A 19479-nucleotide genomic window follows, 5' to 3' on the forward strand; every position below is an offset into this window, starting at 1 on the left:
TGTGGAGTGCAGGGAGTGTGGTGAAGGTGAAGTTTGGTGGGTTGCTGTTCCAGTTGAACAGACAGCCTTTGTTTTTTATTGAGCTGTGAGGGATGAGTTTGTCCTTTTACTTCCCCCCTTCTCCCTCAGTACAGTGCTCTTTTCTAAAGAACTCACCTATTTTTATTAGTCAGTTAAAGATGTTTCAGTATCACAGTCCATCTACATGTGACAGGAGTGATAAGTCACCCAGGATACACATTTGATTTTGTTGGTGGCTGGAGAGAATACTTCCAGCTCTTCTGGTCTTTGTAATGAAGATTTTTTTATTTTATGTTCAGTTTCTTTCATTTGCTGCCAGCAAGGAAATGTATTCTTAGATAGCTCCTCAGATTGTAAATGATTTACTGAGGTAGTTTCAGGCTATTTCATTTATGTTATCAGTTGAAGAAGAGATTGCTAAAATATATCCTTACTTTACTGAAAGTCTGCAAAAATTTAAAGATGTTTGTGGGCATTAGGATGTAGGGAAAGTACTTACCTTGAGTAATTTAGGACAGATCACCCATGGTAAGAGGTTAGTTTATCATATGCATCTCTGCTCATCTACAGTTGCCATTACCTAAGTCAGCTGGCAGAGGACCTTGATAAATGAAGCCTGTTCCTTGAGACTAAACAGTTTAACACTAATTTTTTTGAGTCACATATCTTAAAGGAAACGCAGAATTTGCCTCCCTCACAGGCAGTACTCCAACTGCTACTGTGCCAGCTTTCTTCTCTTTCCTACCAAAGACTCCTGCTTCACTGTAACACACCTTCAGTAACATTTCATCCCTAGCCTTCAGAGACCAGGCTGATTAAGGAGAAATGCCTTTGCATGGTTTGTATTTGCACATAACAGATTTGCTTATGTCACACCAAACATCATTATGCCCATCTTTCTTAGTTGCTTCTCTGCTGGTTCTGCAGGGTCATCCCCAACATCATCTCAGAATGCCACGCTGCCTTCATCGAGTGCCTGGCCGCTTAGTGCCTCCGGCTACAGTAGCTCTTTCAGCAGCATTGCATCTGCACCTAGCATTGCAGGTACGGAACTGGCCTTTCTACTTCCACATCCTTCTGCATTCTCAGCAAAAGGCCCTAGGAGGTGCTTTCCCAGTGGTTACAGCACTGCTGCCAGAGACAGAAGCGTGTTCTCAGTGCTGTGCTCGGCGGGCAGCTCTCCCGGCAGCCCTTCAGCGGGGAGTGCTGGAGGGTGTGCCTGGAATTGTGCTCAGGAAAAATGTGGTTATTCCATTTGGTGCCGTGTGCTGTCACTCTGTATTGGCATCAAGATCTCTGAGGAGGAATGTTGTCTAGGACCTCAGCAGGAACACCCCTGCTAGACACTTCTAGTAAGAGCTGATGTGAAAATTTTGTTACTAAACTCACTCTTAAAAGTGAAACATCTTCAGCTCAGGAAAAGCTTTAGTAGTACCTCCAGGACTTAACTTTGCATGTCTCTGGAGGGGTTGGGTTTCTTGGGGCTCTTAAATGTCTTTTAATAGCCACGCCAAAGCCTGATGCTGCCCTGTATGACTGAGCTTGTAAGTGGACTAAATAACTGCCCCGTCCTTTTTAATGAGCTCTGAATTCTGGAGTGTATCTCTGCAAAACATGGCAACTTTGCTTGCAAACTATCTACCTAAATATCCAGTTTGTCCCATTATAAAAATGTGTTGGGGCTGTTGTATGGATTGGATTAGCATTTTCACATCTAACCACTGAAAACCCTCCACTTCTCTGGATGAAGGAAGGTGCAGCCTCCAGGTCACACTGCAGAATGCGAAACGAAAAGGGGTTGTTTGGAACGTTTTCCTCCAGTGAAAGGAAAAGAAAGGAATGGCTTGCTTTTCTTTATCTGCCATGCATTTCTGCTTTATTTGCTTCTTATATTTTTGCAGTGTCATCTAATGTTTGTGTTACCCCCATGAGAAGTAGTGACATAGCAACATCTGGTCTGTGGTGATGTGCATGTGTCGTGTGCCACGTCACAGGCTGGGCTACTCTGAGTTCTCCAACTCAGACTTGCTCCCTTCCCTCACACCATTTTTCACTCATTCATGTCCTCATCATCATTGTCAAATTGTTTTTGTTGCTACAGTTTGCGAGAAGATGGGAGAGTGGTTGCCCTTTCACTTGAATTGTTATGATTCAATATAAAATCATTGAGTTAAATGATTTAGATAAGTGGAGGCAGTCTGGGGAGAGTGTGTGTGTATATAACTGAGGCTGTGACTTGGCAACAGGTAAATTTGGCTTTAGGACTGATAAAAAAACCCCTCATTGGCTGCCTTGATGCAAAGCACTGATCCAGTATAAACTTAAATCTGCCAGTTCAAATCTAGTCTTGTAAAAACTCACAAGATTTTTGCATCTTAGACTTTGTCAGACCAAGTATTTTCTTATTCTCTGCAATCAGCTTTAAAGCATTAAGGCAGCACAGTCACAACATCATTTGCTGTGGCAGAAGATGCAGGATGTGTCCCTTTCAGTCCATTCCAGTGTTGATGACAGCAGGACTGTGCTGTGACAAGGAAATTGGGCTCTAATTGCACAACATGTGTTGGTACAAGGAGGAAAGGCAGGGAGGTGTAAGTCTAAAGGTGAATAAAGAGGTTTATTTTGGTACCTGTATTTTAAATCAATTTTGTCTGCCTCTCTAAATGCTAAACTGTATTTGCTATTGTTGGTTTTGTGGTTTTTTATTGAACTCTGATTTGGCAGGAACAGTAGTCAGAGTTTAAAAACTGATTAGAGAAATAACAAACTGAACAGCAAAAAGTTAGAGTGACAGGTTGTGATATGATTTGAACTTCTGCAGACTTCATTTTCCTCAAAGATACTTGGAAAAAAGAGTATTAGTTACTTTGAATATTAAGAAATAAAGTTTTTATTGCTCTTTGATCTTTAGAATTTTAATAATATGTCAGGAGAACATATGGATATACTGGTTTCTTTGTTAGATAAAATGAGTTGTTAAAAAAAAAAGTTTAAGTCCTATTAAATCTTTGAGAGATACAATCTTGAAATGTTTCATTATAATTTTGGTGTAATTAGATTTCAAATAGCTGAGTCCATTTTCTGACCTTTTTTTCATGTATCATCTTTAAAAAGAAAGAGAAGAAGTAGGAGATTTTGAAGAGGGAACTGTGTATGTAGCAGGTGGTGTGAGGTTCATTAAATATGAAATTGTTTGAAAATATAAACACTGGTAGGTTCAAAGGATATAGGATTGACAGCACTGGGTGGTACAGAAGGTTGTTGTTGTTTTCCTCCTGAAAAGCTGGAGGAACGTAGTCAATGACACCCTTCCTACTGGGTTTAAAATTAAGAATACACAAATGTATTTTTTTTCCTGCTGCAGGTAAACTGTCAGACATCAAGTCCACGTGGTCCTCTGGCCCGATCTCTCACACCCAAGCCTCTCTGTCCCACGAACTCTGGAAGGTACCCAGAAACACTACGGCTCCGACGAGACCCCCTCCAGGCTTAACCAACACCAAGCCATCATCCACGTGGGGAGCCAGTCCCCTGGGCTGGACCAGCTCTTACTCCTCTGGTACCCACAGCTTCTCTGCTTTACAACACCTGCTTTTATTCTCTGTATTGGGCTCCAGAATCTGGAGGTTCAGTGCCAGCAGAGTTGTGTCTCTGTTGGGGATTAATCTCATGTCTATTTATTTCACTTTGGCTAAGTTGTGAATGAAGCTGCTGTCTTTCAGGTGGTCACATGAGTAATTCTATACAGGAATTGCCAAATTATTTTCTCTCCAACTGGGATTTTTTTTCCCATTTCCTATTTTCTAAAAATGCCTTTCTAGTTTTGTGGTATGATCTAAAACTCCCTACGAGGCTTCAGTATCAGCTCAGGGAATTTATTATGGGATACATATTTGGAGCATGGATGTGAAGCATTTAGGACCTGATGGCATTGCAGGGAATGCCTTAATTTTTTTCACACAGACTCTCTTTTTAGATGTTGTTTTGCTTAAATGCAAATATGAGAAACCATGGCTGAATATATATATATATATATGTATATGTGTATATATATATATATGTATGTATGTATATTTGGCTCTCTATATAGAGATATCTGTATAAATATAGATATATATGCAAGTATTACAGCTATTTGGTAAAGCTGACTATTTTATTAATCTCCTTTCACTAAGCTGAGAATTAAATGTTTTTCTCTTTTTTTTGGTATTAATTTTGGATCTGTTTCCTTCACCAGAGCCCCACCTGTAGGGGCAGATATTGCTGCTGCCCAGATTCTCTCCAGCCTGAGCGTGGTCACATGTGTGACCACAGGATCCACTGTGGTTTCTCAAATGCCACTCATAAATACCAAGCTTGGACAGTTTCTTAATGCAAAACTCCAAGCTGTAAAACACCAGGCTGAGGTTGGAAGAGCAGGTTTTGTTGGTTATGTCCTTGTATCTTCAATCAGGACATTGTCAGTGCAGAAATACCTGTTTTGAATAAGTCATATACATTAATCTGTCATTGGCAAGATAGCAGAGTGCTGCAGTGCTATAAAATCTTTAAAAGCAGGCAGCAGCCTGAGCTTGGACATCAGAATTGCTTTTAAAATGTGCCTTCCAGATTAATTCTAATGTATCCTGGAGATGCAGTTTGCTGCAGTGTCATACCTGCATCTGCCAGTTTCCTGATAGTTACTCTGGGAGTGTGGAAAAAGCCACAGACCTTTTAAATGTAACAAGAGCAGGTTTTCCTTCAGCAACCTTTCATTCCAGAGGAGACAGTAAATCAAGGTGTGAGGAAATAGCCATAGGATTTGTTTTCAGTAGCAGAAAGGCTTGCTAGGGTGTTGTGATTCCAGATAAATTTGCTTGTAATATGCTCTCCAAACCATCATCAGTGCTTTTTTTTTTTTGTGGAATTTTATTGCAGGTTCTGCATGGAGTACTGACAGCTCAGGGAGAACAAGCAGCTGGCTGGTTCTTCGGAACCTCACCCCCCAGGTAACTGGAATTGTGCTTAACTGGTTAGGGAAAAAGAGCTGGTACATTTAAGGGATTATAAGAACAACATTTAGCAGCCTTGGTTATTTGAATTATTTGAAGGAAGAATAATTAGTCTGCATTTATTACAGGTGTCTTCTTCAGGGAATTTATTAGGTTTTCAAAGTGCTGTCAAATCAAGTATAAACTTTTAAGGCTGTAATTAGTCATTCAGTGGGCACCATTTGTGTATGTGTAAGTTTGGAGGTGAATGGTGCTTTAAAGCAGGCACAGAAATGTAAAATCTGCTTTTCCTGTGGGTTTTTTTGGTTCTTCTCACAAGTCTGTTAAATCCTCTACTTGTCCTTCACACAGTGTCATTGAGAAGGAAGAATATAAACCACAAAGCCTTGAATGCAAACATCCAAACTGATCTTGGGGAAAATTAAGTTATATTTATGAACAATGTGTTTTTCCTTTGACTTCTTTCTCAACTTCTATGGACTTTCAATGATAAATATAATTTATATGACCTAAACTGGGAAATTTTGTGCACTGGACTATAGGGAAGTCTTAAGAAAAGACAGGATGTCTCCCTCAGTGCAGAGAGTGCTAAGTCTGTAATTAAATTCTTCTTTTTTTCCTTTCACTTGTACTCACTCTTTAGTTTATAAAACTTGCTTAACAAGCATTTTAAGTAACATCACAGCAGCACAGACAACCTTTGCCCCCTTCTCTCCCCAGATTGATGGTTCCACACTGCGGACACTGTGTTTGCAACACGGCCCTCTCATAACATTCCACTTGAACCTGACACAAGGGAATGCTGTGGTCCGATACAGTTCCAAGGAGGAAGCAGCCAAGGCCCAAAAGTCTCTGCACATGTATGTTTCTGCTCTCTTTTTCTTTGGTTATTAAGCCAGCTTTATCTCAGAAACTAATTTCTTAGGCATTTATTTGCCAGGAGTCAGAACTCAGATCACTAGTTACTTTAATCTGATTTTTAAAATTACCTGAATGAGATAGAGAAAAATTAGCTGGGGGATAGATACTCATGTACTGCTGAATAAGAGGTCATTACAAAACTTTATTCACCATTAATAATGTTTTCAGTTAGGATTTGTCACCTGTAAGGCTGCAAAGGGTTTGTAAGATGTGATAAGGATTCCAAAAGAAGCTCGGAGGGAGGGACAAGGTTTTAGCTTTGGAGAGCAACAGAAAGGACATAACAATGATAAATTAAGAATGTGTTCATGGTGGTCACCTTTTTTAAAGGAGTTATGAGAGAAGTGTATGACAACAAAATGTGGGGTTTAGGAGTTTTAAAACCCATGGGATTAATTGGCATAAAAGTGGGAGGGGAGAATCTGAGGGATGAAATCAGTGAATCAGGGAGGATGAAGAATGCAGAGACTGATGTTTCAGGAGAATACTTGGGTGCTTAGTGTTGGAAAGCAGTTTTCTTTATGAAGAGGTTATAGCATGAGTATAATGAAAGTATTGAGGTAGCAGAAACAGCAGTTGGCTGTGGGCTTTTATCCTTATACCTAAAGAGAGTCCCAGTTGAAGGAGGTGATCTCCACACATATGGCTTTGGGTGTTTGCCTGTTGATGCAGAAAGGTGGACAGAAAACAGGACAGAGAAGGCTTTGTCCAAGAGGTGGGGATTGGTCAAAATGAGTGGGTGTGGTATAAATCTACACCTCAATTTCAGCTTGGAGTTAGATGGATCTGTGTCACAGAATCATAGAATTGCCTGGGTTGGAAGGGACCTTAAAGACCATCTTATTCCACTCCCTGCCATGGACAGGGACACCTTCCACTAGACCAGGTTGCTCCAAGCCCCATCCAAGCTGGCCTTGGACACTTCCAGGGATGGGGCAGCCACAGCTTCTCTGGGCAATGTGTGCCAGTGCTTTATCCCTCACAGGGAAGAATTTTTCCCTAATATCTAATCTGTAAGATAGAAAAAGCCATTCCCCTTTTCCTATCACTCCAGGCCCTTGTAAATAGTCTCTCTCCACGTTTCTTGTAGCTACTTCAGGTACTGGAAGGCAGCAATTAGGTCACCCCAAAGCCTTCCCTTCTCCAGGCTGAACAACCCCAGTTCTCCCAGCCTTTCCTCACAGGACACACACCTCGGGTATTCCCAGAAGTGCCCTTTGCACCCCTCACTTCACATCATTCCGCCTTTTTTGTTTGTGCCCTCAGGTGTGTCCTGGGAAACACTACCATCCTGGCCGAGTTTGCTGGTGAGGAAGAAGTGAACCGTTTCCTGGCGCAGGGCCAGGCGCTGCCGCCCACCTCCAGCTGGCAGTCCAACACTGGATCCACCCAGACCCGCCTGGGCTCCTCCGGCAGCTCCCACGGCCTGGTGCGCCCCGACACCGGCCACTGGAACCCCCCCTGCCTGGGGGGCAAGGGCAGCAGCGACCTGCTGTGGGGGGGGGTCCCCCAGTACTCCAGCAGCCTTTGGGGACCCCCCAGCGCCGACGACGGCAGAGTCATCGGGAGCCCCACGCCTCTGAATACTCTCCTCCCGGGGGATCTTCTCAGCGGGGAGTCCATCTAGGAAACGAGAGAGAAGACAAAATGGAAATAACAATCATCAGCACTAAAGGAAAAAAAAAAATTAAAAAAAAAATTTTAAAAAAAAAAAAAAAAGAAATTGTAACCCTTTCCAGTCCCGGGCTCGATGAAGAATCCAGCTTTAACCCATGAGACTGGCAGCCCTCCTTAGTACCTCTGTCCAATATCGAATCCGAAACTGCAGAAGTCCTTGTGAACTGTTCCTGAAACAGTATGGGCTCCTTTTGGTCAGTGTCACATGCTAATGACAGGTTTTATTGTTTTGTTTTGGTTTTTTTTTTTTTTCATGGCTTTTTTGTTTTATGTTGTCTTTTTATGTTTGTATGGTGATTTTTTTTTTTTTTTTTTTTTTTCAAAACCAAGTATAAAAGCTGCTTAGGATAGGTCTATCATGAAGGGCACTTTTCAGAATTTGGGCTGGAAAGGGTTATTTTATCAACTTAGGGGGGGTGGGAAGGGGAAATGAAAGCCTATTTAAATGAGCCTGTGACTATTATGCACATTACAGAGGCGGACCCAATAATCAGAAAGGGTGAAGTGTGATATTTACCATTGGTACAGAAAAGTGACGAATCCAAGTGGGAACTATGGACTGTACAGGTTGAGTGGGGGGGAGGGAGGGCAGGGTTGGGGTATCTCTGTGTCCACTACTCCCATGGATCTGCCTATGCACATTGCCCTTGTTTCATTACTTTTTCATGTCATTTTTTTTAATCCCAAAAATATATTAAAAAAAAAAAAGTAAAAAAAAAAAATCAACAAAGAAACAAAAAAAAAAAATTAAAAAAAAAAAAAAGGCAACAAACCATATCAACATGCAAATACTTGAATCCAGCAGGCCAATAACAAAATGTGAACACTTTCTGAGTTGAATTATTACACTTCCAGGTCAGCATCAGTACACAAAAAACAGGCTCTAAGAATTTTTTTTTTTTAAAAGTTCAGACTCTATGTTTTTGTTGGGACAGATGTGAGTGTGCCTGTGTGTGTGTGAGTGTGTGTGTGTGTGTGTGTGTGCCCACATGTGGTTTAACTCAATGTGTGAAGTTTTTTCCTTTTGATTCAGTATATGCTTTTTATTTGCTCATTGGTCAAATGTTTTAATTGTTATTAGCTTCTAACTTTGCACTGAGTGTCCGCAGCCCTTCTTGTAGCTAATCCTGTAATGGTAAAAAAAAAAAAAAAAAGGACAAAAAAAAGGAAAAAAAAAAAGAAAGAAAAAAAAAAAAAGGAAAGAAACTGATAGAAGGGGCCGGCGACAATTCACGTGTAAATGTTTACTCAAGGACTCTTATTGCATTTTAAAAATTACAGTGTGTATCTCTGGAGAATAATATGTATATCTACCTTTAGCGGCTTTTTATTGTGGACTAATGCAAGAAAATTATTACCGGAGTATTGCACCATTTTTCCATTCGGAATATAAAGTTTAAAAAAAAAAAATACTCTTGTTGAACTGTGGCCATAGATAATTGTAAAGAGTTGATAGTTCCCTTGCAAGCAGGAACAGAAACAAGCACTTGGACATAAGTTTTGACTGCTTTTGGAGGAGCCAGGAGTTTTGGCTCCCACCTGTTTACAGACCTTTTTTTTCTCTCCTTCAAACTTTAAAATAAAAAAAGGAATTACAAAAAAAAAAAAAAAAAAAAAAAAACAAACAAACACAAAAAAAAAAAGGAAAAAAAAAAGACTTCCATCGTAAAGAAAACTATTTTCAGAATGAAGATATGCTACTTCAGAGCTCTGGGATTGAACAGTGTTGTTGTATTATCCTTTTCTTTGGCCATTGCTGTGTACTATTTTTTGTTGTTGTTTTCCTCCTCTTCGTCAAAGTGGCGAAAACTTTGTGATCACTATCTTGCACATGGTGGAAGATGTCTCAGGAAAGCCGGGTTTCCCGAGGAGCAACTCCACACCATTTCATGTATTTTTAAAAACCCAACTCCTAGCACTGAAGATATTATTAAAAAACAAAATAAAATAAAAAAAAAGACAGTAAGAAAGAAGAAAATACCTAATCTAATGTGTAGCAGTTACATATTTACCAAATAATGGACTCAAAAGAAATAGATGTTTGAAGAGTGCTTTATATATTAAAAAATCGCTTTATGTTTAAAAAAAAAGATCAATGTTTTTGATTGTTTTGAAAGGAAGAAAGACAATGGAATAACATACACTTCAAGTATGTTTTAAAAATTATATGAACATTGTGCTCCCTGCCTGCTTGGATCAGGAAACTTGTGCATTACATTTTTTTTTTTTTTTGGAAGATTAGCTTTTTAATGGTTTTATCAGATTTAAAGGGTCCTGCAAGATTGCAAATTAACAAAAGCTGGTTTTATAGAGGATCATGAACTATGCACAAACTGGGTTCAAGACTTGTTTTTTTTTTTCCTCAAGTTTTAGTAGTGTATTTAGCTGAATAACCTTTCCTCAGAGTAATTGCATCTCATTGCCATTACACGCCTGTTACATATATATTTTATATATATATACACACACACACTTATATAAAATATGTATGTGTGTATGTGCGTGTTTACATACAATTTTCCATGCTGAAGTTTAGCATTGAGTTGTAGAAAAACTCCTGATATTTTCAAATTGGGAATGAAAATTTCTGTTGGCGGGTCAGGGGTGGGTGGGTTTTGTTTTGGGGGCTTTTTTTTTCTTTTTTTTTTTCTTTTTTTTTGCCTTTTCCTTTTGAATTAAAGATGTCTGTAACTCTGAGATTAAAAAGAAAACCAACAATTGTGGCTTTTAATGTTTATTCTCCTCATAGAATGTGATTGTTAAAGAACATGCACCGAAAGTTGCTTTCAAGAGTACGAAGATTCTTTGAAACTTAATAAATTGCAGTTTTTTCTTGGCTGTTGAAATAATGTGTATTTTTCTTTTATGCAGGGTATACTAAAAGTATATCTATTGTTAAATCTGTAAAGGTATTTCATGAAGAAGTTTAACTCTTTCACTTTGAACGAGGATGACTTTTAAGCCAGGAAAACCCCTCCTGTGGTCGCTCCCTCTGCTTGTTGGTGACACACTCATGAGCTTGTTCCATGAACGCTTTGCACATCACATCCAAAAGCACTGCAGAACCAGCAGTAACCATTTTTATGTTAAAATTCTGTTTTTATCATTTTTCCATGTCTTCAGTAACGTAGGTGACTCGTCAGCCCTGCGGAGGCCGCGAGGCTGGAGGTGACTCTCCTGCTCCGTCATTCCGGAGCCTCCCAGTTTCTGGACCTGGATGTCTCTAAATTGCCAGTAAAATTTTTGAGCTGAGCAGTAGGGTAGGAACACCAAAATATTTTCGTGTTTGGCCTTTCAGGGTTTGACTTGAGGAAGGTGTTTGCAGTGGGTAACCACTCCAAGGTCCCGCTACCCCAACCATGCCAACCTGAGGCACAGGAGATGAAGGGACGAGGATTCCTGGGGAGATCCCAACCTTGCTCCACCTCCCTCATCTGAACTTGAGTGTATGTTCTCCTCCCACCTCCACCAAACCAGTTCCTGACCCTTGGTGGCACTGGGGCAACTGGTGCTGAATGTGCTGTACAGCAGGGCTGGCCGTGGGTCCCAGTGGGTGCGAGTTTGTACTGGTGAAACTCATTCCCCCAGTCCATTTGGGAAGGAAAAAACTATCATGCACAGCTGGATTAATAAGAAAATGGTTCCCAGTCCTGAACAACCACCTGTGCTGTCACTGGGATTGTACATAAACCATAATTCCATAAGGAAGACCCGTGGGGCAGGGGTGTCCCCAGCAACTTCAGAGTTGCAGTTTGCTGGTGGGTATGATAGAGTTTAAAATACCCAAATTCAGCTTTGGGGGTAACTTCTGTTATTGAAACAGATAAAAAACCCTGTCTGCAGCCTGTTCTGCCAATTTTATTGATCTGGCCCCAAAGTTGAACAGCTCTTTTTTACTATTCTCCTTCCCACCTCCTATTTTTTAACTCTTCCAGTCATTTCTAATGTAACTCTTGGAAGAGAGTTTCCTTCTGTTTTCCTTCCTTGGTTTTTTGGTTTGCATTTTGTTGGGCATTTTTTCCTTGGCAAGGAAAGCTTTTTGGTTCTGGTGTCTTTAGGTTTTGTTGCCAAGACATCAAAGTCCCTTATGAAGTTGGATGTTTCAGTCTTCCATGGGGTTGGCAGTGATGGCTTTTTGTAAATCAAATGCACTCTTAATATTTAGCATCCCCCTGGTATATTAAAGGGAATACAGCTTTTGACCAAAATCAAATCTTTTACTGTTGGCATAGCTCTTTATTTTCAGTGTCATTCTCCTGCTTCAGTGCTATTCAGTATTTCTCAAATTGTAAAGAAAGCTCCTGATGATCAGGATTCACCCTGTGGCTCCAGAATCTTTACAAGAAAACATTTTTAACAAGTTGTGGTTTTTCTGTATATTGCATTTGCTGTACCCTCCATGGCACCTTCACTGCATGGCTCCCTGTCTTAAGGCCAAGAGAATTTCTGTTTCCTAAGTGATCTGAAACTGTCAAACTTCTTCTTAGTTCCTTGTCTAGTTTGTGGGTGGCACTGGCAGAGCAGATGTTTTCGCTTTTTCTGCTCCAGAAATATATTATTGTTCTTGCTAATTCAATATATGATTGTGTATGTGAAGGAGCTTTTTAATTAAAAAAAAAATTGTATATGGATATCTGTATATGTTAAGAATTATTGGAGTTGGAAGAGTCTGGAAATGGAATTGGAAAACCCTTTAGGATTTGGGTTGTGGGCAGCTACAGTGTGGAGCAGATCCAAGGTTGCCGTGGTGACGGATCCTCTGATGCTGTCCACGAACTGCTGCTGAGTCCCCACTGTCCGGTGCCAGCTGTGCCCCTGTCTCACTGTATTGATGCTGAATGTACAATCTCAAGTCCTGCAGAGCCAGTTTCAGGGAAGGGGAGTTCTGGAAAAATGGGATGTGGAGCTCAAAGGAACTCTTGGTGTGAACTGCACGGATGCCTGGCGTCCGCCGCCTTCCCCAGCGCCCCGAGGGAAACGCAGCTCCCCAAATGTCTGCAGGTGTCTGTGGCTCACTTGGCAGGATCAGAAGGAGATGCCCAGGACGTGTCAGCTCCCTGCAGGTCTCCTGGACTGTCTCACCCAGGTCCTTGTGCCGCTCCCGAGGCGGCGACGTGCCCGTGAAACCTTAACGGCCGCGGGAGCAGCCCGGCTTCTGTCCTCTCACATCCCCCTCCTTCCCGAGGGGCCTCTTCCAGAAATGTGCTCTTGGAATTCGGGAGAGGCGCCTCCAACGCTCATCCACACTGTAGCTTTCCTGAGGGAGGACGGACTAACGTGCCCATGTTCTAGTGGGGTCTAGGTGTCTTCCTCCAGCGGATACACCAATCGCTCAGGTTAACTATTGCTGCAAGTTGCCAGACTCCATCCTCCAGCACCAGTCCAGCCTCTGCAGAGACAGTCCAGCTGACCATCAGATGACCATTTTAACCCCTCATGCTCCCACTGTTTCCTTCTCTCTAATGAAGGTGTTTCATTAGACGTGAATATGACACTTTGTCCTCTGTGTGTGTGCCCCTGGTGTTTGGTTTTTACTGTCCCATGCATTGGAAACGAGTTGCTTGTAAATTTTGATGAAAACGTGGTCCCAGTGCAAGTCATGATTTCAGGGTTATTAAAACAATGTTATAAAACACAAAAAGCTGGAAGATTGCTTTGCTTTCAATAAATATGGTTATTGGTAAAGGTGGTTTGCCTTGACCTACCTGTGAGGTGCTCACTCCTGGGGAGAAGTGTGTGGGTGTCCCCATCAGTGCCTCTGTCTGTCCTAGTTAATATTTATTGTTTTAAATGTTCATTTTGTTCAGGGAATGGTTGTGATAATATTCAAAACTGTTGGCAGATTACTCTGTAATTTTTCTGTTGTTCTGTCTCCTGGATCCTTTGCCCACTTCATAATTTTTCTGGATTTCTTAATTTATACCAAAAACATGTATTCAAGCGGGCTACAGACCTCTCTGTGTTACTGATGGTGGTGGAAAGGAGCAGATTCTCTTTCCATTTTCGCAGTAGGTCTCCTTGTTTTGGCTGCAGTATTCAGGAAGTATAAGTATGTTTTACTGTCTGTACCTCACACAAGCAGAAAAAAACATCTTTTCATTATTTTATCTGATTTCAAGAGGGACCCACTTTTTCTGCCTTTTCCTGTCGCTTGTCTGTCTCCTTCCCATCTCTTCCCTCCCTACAGATGACAGGAAACTTCTGATAAAGGCAGAGGAGATGATTATTCTGCAGGTGAGGAATGGCAGCTTCTGCCTGTGTGAACTCTGTAAGTTGCCTAATTAGAACTATAATCCCAGTGGGATATTTGAGCACGAGCACAAAATATCTGAAAGACATAGGAGGGGACAGGCATTAGTCCCCACAGCTAAGCAGCCTCTCTTTTCTGGGAGAGTCATGAATTCAGAAGGAAAAGCTCCTAGGAAGATTGCAGAGAACTCTGATTACCTTGTGATTCTTTTATAGCTGAACAGTTTCCAAAAAACTACCAGGATGGGGAGACCTGCAGCATCCAAGGTGGGGTGTGGCTGGTGTGAGGAGGGTGGAGAGCCCAGGGACAGGGCTGGAAGTGTACAGGGATCTCTCTGATTCATAGGGGATTTCTGAAATAGCTAAAAATGGCTCAAATTTTAAAACAAACAAACAAAACCAAAACAAAACCAAACAAAAAAAAAACCCAAATCAACAAATGGGTTTCCCCACTGGCTCTGGCTCAGTGATGGATGTGGATTTTTCTGTAGCATCACTATGCAAAATTAAGCACGGAGGGAGGTGGTCCTAAAGCTGTGTCCAACTTACTGGGTTGGTCTAATATCCTTTATTTCTTGCTCACCAGCAGTTACTGCATGTACAGCTGCTGTCACCCTGAACTGCTTTTTAAGCTTTTGCTGCCTCTTGCTTTGTGAATTGTGGGTCACACAATAACCTGGCAGGGAGCACAGGTGGGAGCAGTTTCAAGATTTCCCCAGTATCTTCCTTTGAAAAATACCTTATCCTGGGACTTTTCTGAAACACAAGACATGAAATTGGGCACTCAGAACCAGCAATTCCAGCCCAGGAAGGGGCCTCAGACACCCCTTGGTGCTGTTTTTAATCACAGACCATTAAAGATTAAAACTGGGATTGATGCATAATAAAGCTTAAAACTTTTTCTGCAGGAGGACACTATTTGTTTATTTAGTGGAGGTTAAGCACAAAACACTAAACCCTCAAAAGATGAAATTTAAGACAATGTAAGGAATTTCTGCTTCTGTCCCTAAATAGGGGGGCAGAAGGAAGAGGGGAGTATCCAAACATAACAGGACCCAGTACATAGGTGAGGGATTGAGTCATCTTCTAGTACAGACATCTCCCAGTAGAGACAGTGATCTTTATCCCCTTACAGTTCAAACACTGATTATTTTTTTTTTAATCTGTTTTATAGGCTCCAGGTGCTCCAGGACATTGGAGCCCACTCTGGGCACTGTCTTTAGATGAGAAAGGGAAATTTCTGAAGCGAGTCTGGAGGGAATTGATTGAAGTCTCCTTTTACCTGGACCTTCAACAAGGCTAGGAGGCCAAATACCATGTTTTCCAGATGGGGTTACTCCTAGTGTTCTTGTCATTTCCCCCTGGCATAACAAGGATTGGTGCATTCTTAAAAGTGCTTTGCTGATTTCACAGCCAGTGGTGGGACCACAGAGGGATCAGTCGTGTGTCCAGCTGCTGTCCTGTGTGGGACCTGAGAGAGCAGAAACACCAAGTCAGAGGATTTATCCAACCTTTTACCTTTTTTTCTTCTTTTTCTTTTATGTATTTATCATGGCCAAGTCTGGAAGTTCACAGTCTGCAAAACAAGCAAAGGTTTATCAGCACCTTGGCTTCTCCCCGTGGGTTACAAGGCTGTAACAAAAGGGACATTGGGGCTCCTACAGCACAGGCAAAACTGGATTCTGCTGCCCTGTGATTAAGGCCAGAGCCCTAATGGGGATGGTCAGAGCTGTGGTGAAAAGCAGGGAAAACACTGCATAGAGTGGAGATTCCTGCTGTTTGGGAGATGCTGCCAGGCTCGGCCCAGCCCCAGAAGCCAATCTGCCCTCCAAGGCTCAGGGGGGCACTGCCCTTCCATGGCTTGTGGCACAACTTTGTGTAAGGAGAACAAACCCCACTTTTCCTCTCTTTGCAGGGACAAGCAGCCCTGTTTTATTAAGGCACTGCCATGTACATTTGTGGTCTTTCCTATAGGTCACCTGGATACTCAGCCCTGGGAAGACACAGGGCATGAACTCAGGTGTTTACAGAGTAGTTGAGGCTCCTCCCTGGAACCTCCTGATTTGGAAAGGCCTTTGTAACAGGCCAAGCTCAGCTCGCTGCTCCCTGTGCATTGAGCTGTCAACTGAAAGGCAAAGGACTGTAAATCCTCTTTGCAAACGCTCAGAGTCCTGCAGCCTGTGGATCCCTGAGGTCCTGCAACCTGCTCTGTTGAGGGAACGAGCTGAGCTTGCTTCAGGGTGGGCTGGTGGTCACAGGGGCTGGTAGTCACAGGGGTCGGTGGTCAGAGGGTCAGTGGTCAGAGGGTCAGTGGTCAGAGGGCTGGTGGTCACAGGGGTCAGTGGTCAGTGGGTCGGTGGTCAGAGGGGTCAGTGGTCACAGGGTCGGTGGTCAGTGGTCACAGGGTCAGTGGTCACAGGGGACAGTGGTCAGAGGGTCCGTGGTCGCAGGGTCGGTCAGAGGGTCAATGGTCAGAGAGTCAGTTTTCCCAGGGGTCAGTGGTCACAGGGGTCGGTGGTCACAGGATCAGTGGTCAGTGGGTCGGTGGTCAGAGGGGTCAGTGGTCACAGGGTCGGTGGTCAGTGGTCACAGGGTCAGTGGTCACAAGGTCAGTGGTCACAAGGTCGGTAGTCAGTGGTCACAGGGTCAATGGTCACAGGGTCAGTGGTCACAGGGTCAGCGGTCAGTGGTCACAGGGTCAGTGGTCACAGGGTCAGTGGTCACAGGGTCAGCGGTCACAGGGTCGGTGGTCAGTGGTCACAGGGTCAGTGGTCACAGGGTCAGCGGTCACAGGGTCAGCGGTCACCGCGTCCCCGGGGCTCAACCCTGGCCCTGCCCGCGGCTGCAATTCCCCGTGTCCCCACACGGTGGTGCCGGGGAGCCGCTCCGAGCCCCCGGCGCGGGGGTTGGGGGGGATCCTTTAAAAACTTCCCTTCTTGGAAGCGATTCCAGACGGGGTTTGTGTCCCGGAGGATTTCTGCTGGTGGCTGCTCTGCCGTAGGGGTGCAAACGGCAGCGCGGGGGGTGCTGTGGGGCCGCACTGCGCGGATCCATCGCGAACGGAGAGTGAATTGCAGGTGAGCGAGGCGAGCCGGGAGCCCACGCTCCTGGGGCCGGTGCATGGGCTCAGTCATGGAATCAGTAAGGTTGGAAGAAACCTCTAAAATCATTGAATCCAACTGTCAACCCAGCACTGCCGAGCCCACCACTAACCCATGTCCCCAGGTGCCACATCTACACAGCTTTTAAATCCTTCCAGTGATGGCGACTCCACCACTGCCCTGGGCAGCTGCTTGGCACCACTGCTTGGCAGCCCTTTGGGAGAAGAAATTTTAGCAAATATCCATCCTAAACCTCCCTGGCACGACTTGGGGCCGTTTCCTCTTGTCCTGTCGCCTGTTACCTGGGAGAGGAGACCAAACCCCACCTAGCTCCAACCTGCTTTCCTGCATTGAAAAGCACTGAACGCCGGGAGGGCGCTGCCCTGACAGGGCACAGCCCAGCGCGGGGAACTCGGTGACCTCCCAGGTCTTTTCCAGCCTAAACAGTTCCACGATTCCCCGAATGCCAACCCCCTGGGAGAGCCCTAATGGGGCTCATGTGATGCGGGGGCCGCAGGTTTGCTCTTCCCAGAGCACTTAGCCCGCCTCGTTTCCCCGGTGCTTCGCCAAAAAGGCCCTAAAGACAAATACCCTTAATTATCCCCGCGACGAGTAAGTGCCGCTTCTTCGGTTTAAAATGTTTTGCTTTCCCGTCGGGTGTCCTTGGCGCGAGTGTCCGTGCCAGGGCCGCGCATCAATCAGGGCTGAGCAAACTGCGGCAGCCAGCGCCAATTAGGCACATCCCGGGCGGCAGCTGCTCCCTCCCCGCGGCCGCGGCTGTCACTGGTGCGGCGGCGGCTCCCTTCCCCCTGATTGTTTGTGTACACAAATTAAGCGGGAGCGTCTCGCGGCGGTTTGATGGGATGTGCTACATGATGTGGAACAGAACAGGAGGGATCACACGGAGCTCTCTCTCTCTTTCCCGGGGGGGGTGACGCGGGTGAGCGTGGGGACAGGGCTCTTGTCTGCGCTGGAGGCGAGTCTGGAGTGAAACGGGTCCAGCTGGGGGAAGGGGGAGGCAGAGGGAAGGGAAAGAAGTTAGAATGAGATGATGTTCCAGATCTTTCTGGTGTTTTGAGAATGGAAAAAGCAGCCCTTGGTTCTGCAAGTTCATTGTGATGGGTTTTTTTGTGGAAAATCAGCATCAGAGACCTCGGCACCAGCCAGGGCAGCTCTGGAGAGCCCTGTGTGTCCTGGCACAGCCCTCACTGCTTCAGAGGGGCTGGGATTTCCAGAGCAGCCCAGTGCAGGGAGAGCAACTGGCCCACAGTGACCCCACAGGGGCAGGGCCCTGTGTCCTTGTCCCACTCATGCCCTGCAGAACATCTCCCTTCCCGGTACCAGGGGAAGCCCCCCTATGGAAAACCAATTCCACCCTAAACCACAGCCCAGAGAGCCAGGTGAGGAAACCCCTTCAGCCCCAGAAATGGGATCAGAAGAGCAACCACTGCTGCTGCCTGGGATGCCACAGTGGGGACAGCCATGTCGTGCCTGGAGACTGAGGGATGCTTTTCCCTGGATCCTGTGCCTCAGATATTGCATCAGCCAAAGGAGACAACAGCCCTCAGCCCCCAGCAGCCCTGACTGCCCTGGGCCACCATCATGGGCACTCTCCCCTCCACACTCTGGGTCTCCTGTGTGCTGGAGGCTTTGAGCAGCTGCTCAGGAGGACAGAGGACTTTCATCTGCTGCTCCCCTGACCCACAGGGGCTGTAGGAACCCGGGGATACAGTCAACTCCTCTGGACAACCAAGTGCTTCAGGGCACAGCTGAGCTGGGAGAAACCTGGACAGGTGTTCGAATGGATCCTGCTCTTCCCCTGAAGCCCCAGCAAAAAGCACCTGCCCCAGCTGCCCTCTCCTCCTGGCAGGGGAAGCAGAAGGAAGGGCAAATTTTGCTCATCTCATTAGATGTGTGCCTGGGTGATGTTTGCAGGGACAGCTGTAGCCAACCTGTGTGTGCAGGCTCCGTCTGTCACATCCCCGGACGGGGCTGCAGCTGCGCCGTGTTCTGTACCTGTGACTGCTGTCTGGGGAGGAAAAGCCATTTCACCTGTTGCCATTTGTTGGAAGAAAATGAGCTGCAGGTGTTTAGCCCTTCAGCACCCCACGTTGTACAGAGGCACACCCACCAGACACGCTGGCTCCAGCCCTCAGCAAGGCTTTACCACCCCTGTGCGAAGCAGACACCCTGGGACCACCCTCACCTGCATTTTGCTGCTTCAGCAGAGGCTGAACACAGCTTGCACACACCCCCTCTCAGGCCATGAGACATCAGACCTGCCTATTTTTAACCCAACTTGGCACATTTGCATTGGGGTCACCTCTTGCCCTGCTCTGGGTGAGGGAAGCGCTGCTGGAGCCCCAGCACAGTGATGGGCACGGGTGGAGACTGGGACAGGGCTCCAGCAAGGCTGTGCCTGGCACAGATCACTCCTCTGGGACAGGCACCAGGCATTGCTTTGGGTGCATTTCGATGTTGCAGCTGTTCCACAGCCTTCCTGCAGCACAGCACCGCTG

General features: G+C 44.9%; 1 protein-coding gene across 15 annotated transcripts in view; it reads left to right on the forward strand.

Annotated features, from left to right (window-relative positions):
- TNRC6C (trinucleotide repeat containing adaptor 6C) overlaps positions 1–10459 on the forward strand; it is a 203051-nt gene extending 192592 nt beyond the window's left edge. For 11 of the 15 annotated variants that reach the window (XM_064675739.1, XM_064675747.1, XM_064675742.1 and 8 more), the window contains 5 exons: positions 949–1065; positions 3386–3580; positions 4939–5009; positions 5733–5872; positions 7200–10459. In XM_064675739.1, coding sequence (XP_064531809.1) covers positions 949–1065; positions 3386–3580; positions 4939–5009; positions 5733–5872; positions 7200–7560 — 884 coding nt within the window. In that variant the 3' untranslated portion in view covers positions 7561–10459. The remainder of the gene's footprint in view (positions 1–948; positions 1066–3385; positions 3581–4938; positions 5010–5732; positions 5873–7199) is intronic. The other 4 variants (XM_064675737.1, XM_064675743.1, XM_064675745.1 and 1 more) reach the window with 1 other exon arrangement.
- Positions 10460–19479: the final 9020 nt, after the last annotated feature.

Source organism: Pseudopipra pipra, chromosome 19 (genome assembly GCF_036250125.1).
Source record: "Pseudopipra pipra isolate bDixPip1 chromosome 19, bDixPip1.hap1, whole genome shotgun sequence".
NCBI classification, from domain to species: domain Eukaryota; kingdom Metazoa; phylum Chordata; class Aves; order Passeriformes; family Pipridae; genus Pseudopipra; species Pseudopipra pipra.